This window comes from Mandrillus leucophaeus, unplaced genomic scaffold (genome assembly GCF_000951045.1).
Source record: "Mandrillus leucophaeus isolate KB7577 unplaced genomic scaffold, Mleu.le_1.0 Scaffold29, whole genome shotgun sequence".
Classification (NCBI taxonomy): Eukaryota; Metazoa; Chordata; class Mammalia; order Primates; family Cercopithecidae; genus Mandrillus; species Mandrillus leucophaeus.
In genome coordinates, this window is record NW_012103031.1 from 2,192,841 (window position 1) to 2,198,525 (window position 5,685).

The 5,685-nt window shown below is 48.1% G+C and overlaps 1 protein-coding gene across 1 annotated transcript in view; it reads left to right on the forward strand.

Annotated features, from left to right (window-relative positions):
- The window catches only part of KPNA7 (karyopherin alpha 7 (importin alpha 8)), a 36,651-nt gene that overhangs the window by 24,799 nt on the left and 6,167 nt on the right, over positions 1–5,685 (forward strand). Inside the window, exons 7-8 of the mRNA XM_011985800.1 lie at positions 551–784; positions 3,552–3,734. Coding sequence (XP_011841190.1) covers positions 551–784; positions 3,552–3,734 — 417 coding nt within the window. The remainder of the gene's footprint in view (positions 1–550; positions 785–3,551; positions 3,735–5,685) is intronic.

Consider the following 5,685-nt stretch of genomic DNA (forward strand, 5'->3'; position numbering starts at 1 on the left):
ATGAAATTGAAAGCATATGAAAAGTACAACAGTGTTTCTTGGGGATTTCTATCCCACTTGAGCCAAACAAGTGGGAAGCCAGAAAGTTCCTTTAAATCACATTTAAACATCCAAGGGCCAGGCACAGTGGCTCATGATTGTAATTCCAGCACTTTGGGAAGTCAAGGCAGGATCACTTGAGACCAGCCTGGACAACATAGCAAGACCCCTGTCTCCACAAAAAAAACTTAAAAATTAGCCGGGCATGGTGGCACATACGTATAGTCCCAGATACTTGGGAGGCTGAGGGAGGAGGATCACTTGAGCCCAAGAGTTGAAGGCTGCAGTGAGCTGCATTCTAGCCTGGATAACAGTAAGACCCTCTCCCTTAAAGTAAAAAGGCCATAGATGAATTGAATAAATAATGATCACAGATACAATTCCTGTTCGGTCTTCTAGACAACCATCAGCTATAGCATGACAGTGTTTGGAAGGGAACAGAACTTGGTGTGAGTGTTGCCTTTCCTGGGATAGACTTGAAATACTTAGACTTCTAGCCTTACTCTTCCAGACTCCTTCTCTCCGCACCGTGGGGAACATTGTCACGGGCACAGATGAGCAGACGCAGGTGGCCATCGACGCGGGCGTGCTGAACGTGCTCCCCCAGCTCCTGCAACACAACAAGCCCTCCATCCAGAAGGAGGCAGCCTGGGCCCTGAGCAACGTAGCGGCGGGGCCCTGTCACCACATCCAGCAGCTGCTTGCCTACGATGTCTTGCCTCCCTTGGTGGCCGTGCTAAAAAACGTAAGTGGCGCACACAGCAACCATGGCAAAGGACTACTTTTCAATAGCACTGGGTTGAACTCCTTCAGGAATCCAGACACAGGCGCAGAAGCAGACTGAGATCACAGCAGAGCTATGAAACCTCAGTCCTAGCTCTGCCTGAAAAAAAGGAAGGGGGCGTTCCATTCTGAAGAACCCATTAAAAGATTTGGAAGATGGAACAAGCATTGTTCAATGACAAGGTGACCCCATGGCTCAAGCATCCAGAAAGCTCAAGAGCTAGTAAATATTGGCTTATGTCTAAGTGGTGTTCAAAGAATATGCCACCTATTCTCTCCCTACCAAAAGAGGGTGGAGCTTTTATTTTTAGCAGGACAAACATATCATGCTATGGTGATATCATACACGGAAGGAAAAAGCCAAGTTAAATTGACGAAAGTGGTAATGTCAAAATTCAAATCTAAATGTAGAAATACACTAAAGCAGGCTGAGTGCAGTGGCTCACGGCTGTAATTCCAACATTTTGGGAGGCCCAGTCAAGTGGATAGATTGAGCTCAGGAGTATGAGACCAGCCTGGGCAATGTGGTGAAACTCTTTCTCTATGAAAAGTATATGTATACAAAAATTAGCCAGGCATGGTGGCGTATGCCTGTGGTCCCAGCTACTTCAGAGGCTAAGGTAGGAGGATCAATTGAGCCCGGGAGGTCAAGGCTACCGTGAGCTAGGATCGTACAACTGCACTGTAGCCTGTGTGACACAGTGAGACCCTGTCTCAAAAAAAAAAAACAAAAAAACCAAAACAACAACAAAAAAACATTGGGTACAGGCACAGTAGCTTATGCCTGTAGTCCCAGCACTTTGGGAGGCCAAGGCAAGTGGATCACCTGAGATCAGGAGTTCGATACCAGCCTAGCCAACATGGTTGATACCCCATCCTTACTCAAAATACAAAAAATTAGCCAGGTTGTGATAGTGGGTGCCTGTAATCCCAGCTACTTGGGAGGCTCAGACAGGAGAATCACTTGAACCTGGGGGGTGGAGGTTGCAGTGAGCCAATATCGTGCCACTGCACTCCAGCCTGGGCAACAAGAGTAAAACTCTGTCTCAAAAACAAACAAACAAAAAAAAACTTCATTATTTCTCCTGATTTGCATTCCCCTTTTGCAGGAGCACGACTATCCTTGGCATTTTTCTTTTTGCTACCTTGAAAGGAATGAGCTATGTTTAAACCATTTATAGTCAGGAGTGGTTACCTTGGGCTGGGGGTGGGGAGGCAGATGGAGTCTCATGGCGTTGAGGAGAAGCTACTGGCAGTGTTCTTGTTCTCAGGCTGGGTGGTGAGTTCCCAGGGTGCACCACGTATGACAAGCTAGGCAAGAAAGGCTAGGTGTGTTACCCAAATTATAGCATCTTCCGATCTATTCAGTACTTCTGGTCCTGCACACCCCTGTGAATCTGTACATATTCTAGTGAGAAATATCTAGTTATGAATCAAAGAGCACTTATATTTCAAGTGGTATCTTTTGAACTAGAACTTGCTTGGAGCCATAAGTTACTTGTTTTGTTTTTGTTTTGGTTTTACACTGAGGTCAGTTTTCCCCAGCCATAAATTGGGAATAAATCCTGCCCAGGAAAAGAAGAGTAGAAGATAAATTCCTTCTGTATCTCCGGCCGAGAGTGCACTTTATAAATGCAAAGATTTACTGAGCAATTTTTTTTTTTTTTTTTTTGGAGACAGAGTCTCGCTCTGTCACCCAGACTGGAGTGCAGTGGGACAATTTCGGCTCACTGCAACCTCCACTTCCTGGGTTTGAGTGATTCTCCTTCCTCAGCCTGCTGAGTAACCGGGATTACAGGTGCACGCCTCCATGCCTGGCTACTTTTTAAAAATTTTAGTAGAGACAGGGTTTCACCATGTTGCCCATGCTGGTCTCTAACTCCTGAGCTCAGACAATCCACCTGCCTCGGCCTCCCAAAATGCTGGGATTGTAGGTGTGAGTCACCGCGCCCGACGTGAGTGATATTTTTTCTGTCACCTCTGGGCTGGCTTGGTCCCTTAGGTTGTATCTGTGTGCCCAGCCTTATAGCTTCTTGGCCAAAGCTTTATTAGATCAGAAAGACTAAAAATGCAGACATAGGCTACTGTCATCTAAACCCAAAGTGTAACTCCTAGTCTATGTAGATTACCTGAATTGGTTAATGTCAGTTTCAATTTTTCCCTGTAGCCTGATATGGGCAAATGAGCCTATTTGAGCTTAGGGCTTCCCTCTAAGACCCCACCTGAGTCTGCCTGCCTGCTTCTTGGCTTTCCAAAGATGCCGTCTTCTGATCAAGAACTAGAGGCAGGGGCTGGGCATGGCGGCTCATGGCTGTAGTCGCAACACTGTGAGAGGCCGAGATGGGAGGATCACTTGAGGTCAGGAATTTGAGACCAGCCTGGCCAACATGGTGAAACCCCATCTCTACGAAAAATACAAAAACTAGCCGGGTATGGTGGTGAGTGCCTGTAATCCCAGCTACTCGGGAGGCTGAGGCAGGAGAATCGCTTGAACCCAGGAGGCGGAGGTTGCAGTGAGCCAAGACCACACCACTGCACTCCAGCCTGGGTGACAGAGTGAGGGTGGGGGAAAAAAGAAAAAGAACTAGAGGCAGGTAGCCAAGGCATTCTATGTAAATCATACGTGCAGTTCTGGCTGTCACCAGCCTCCCGAGAATGTGAACCAAGTTGGTGTCCTATATTTAGGTTCTTCAGGATCTGTAGAGAATGTAAACGTCCTTGTTCTGCAGGGAGAATTTAAAGTCCAGAAAGAGGCTGTCTGGATGGTGGCGAACTTTGCAACAGGGGCCACCATGGATCAGCTGATCCAGCTCGTCCACTCTGGGGTCCTGGAGCCACTGGTGAATCTGCTCACAGCCCCAGATGTTAAAATTGTTCTCATCATCCTCGATGTCATCTCTTGCATCCTCCAGGTGAGCCGTTCTGAACAGGTTGGTTTGTAAATAGCTGTCTCCAACTGGATATAGGCATTTAATGTGGCTCTTAAAACTCAAGTTGTACTTTGGGAGGCTGAGGCGGGTAGATCACCTGAAGTCAGGAGTTTGAGGCCAGCCTGGCCAACATAGTGAAACCCTGTCTCTACTAAAATTACAAAAATTAGCCAGAATGGTAGTGCACGCCTGTATCCTAGCTACTCTGGAGGCTGAGGTGGGAGAATCACTTGAACCCGGGAGGCAGAGGTTGCAGTGAGCCGAGATAGTGCCACTGCACTCCAGCCCAGGTGACAGAGCCAGACTCCGTCTCAAAACAAACCCAAGTTGGATTATTTTTCTTCCCCCAATCCCTCCACCCTCCTCTGTCCGTGTGTCCTGTGGATAAACACAAAAGGAGCCATCTCGAAGGACCATGGTCTTCGTTTTCTCGAACAAATGTCTGTGTGCCAGATATTTTTTCAGGTGCTCAGACTATGACAGTCCTTGCTGTAATGGACATTAGGTATGAGTGGGGAGACGGAGGATAGACACATCAGGTAGGGAGTTACGGATAAAGTAAATCAGATAAAGGGGCAGTCACTAATAGTTCAGGGTGGGGAGTGGCTATAGCTGTCTTTTTATAGAGACAGAGACAGAGGGGCAGACAGACAGAGACACACAGAGAGACAGAGACACAGAGAGAGACACATACAGAGACACACAGACAGAGACAGACAGATACACACAGAGACAGACACACACAGACACAGACAGAGACAGAGACAGACGGAGACAGAGACAGACGGAGACAGAGACAGAGACGGAAACGGACAGACGGAGACAGACAGACGGAGAGACGGAGACGGACAGGCAGAGACAGACAGGCAGAGACAGATAGACAGAGACAGACAGGATCTCTGCTCTGTCATCTAGGTTGGAGTGCTGTGATTCTAGCTCACTGCAGCCTTGATCTCCCGGGCTCAAGCAATCCTCCCACCTCAGCCACCTGAATCGGTGGCACTACAACCAGATGCCACCACGCCTGGCCAATGTTTGTATTTTTAGTAGAGACGGGGTCTCTCTGTGTTACCCAGACTGTTCTCTAACTCCTGGGCTCAAGTCATCCTCCCACCTCAGCCTCCCAAAGTGCTAGGATTACAGGTGTGAGCCACCATGCCTGGCCAAGAGGATTGGCTTCTGAGGAGGCTCACACGATGGCTGGGAAGTCACTTGGACACGTGGACCTTCTCCACTGGGCTGCCTGAGTGTCCTCACATCACGCAGCTGGCTTCCTATGGAGTAAGGGGTCTAAAAGCAAGGTGAAGGCCTCAATGTCCTTCATGACCTGACCTTGGAGGTCACATTCTGTCACTTCCACAACATCCTATTGGTTATACAGGTCACCCCCATTCAATGTGAGTGGGGAACTACACAGGGTTTGGGCACCAGGGGTCAGGGATCATCAGGGCAATCTCAGAGGCTAGCTAGATTCATTTGGTTAGGGTCCTTTTAAAAAATTAATATTTTTTGTCTGGGCATAGTGGCTCACACCTGTAATCCCAGCACTTTGGGAGGCCGAGGTGTGCAGACCACCTGAGGTCAGGATTTCAAGACAAGCCTGGCCAGCATTGTGAAACCCCATGTCTACAAAAAAATTAGCCAGGCACAGTGGCTCACGCCTGTAATCCCAGCTACTCAGGAAGCTGAGGCATGAGAATCACTTGAACCCAGGAGGTGGAGGTTGCAGTGAGCCGAGATCAAGTCACTGCACTCCAGCTTGGGCGACAAAGCAAGAGTCTGTCTCTATAAATAAATTATAAATATAAATATAACAGGATCTCACTCTGTCACCCAGGCTAGAATGCAGTGGCGTGATCTCAGCTCACTACAGCCTCAACTTCTTAGGTTCAGGTGATCCTCCCACCTCAGCCTTCCAAGTAGCTGGGATTAT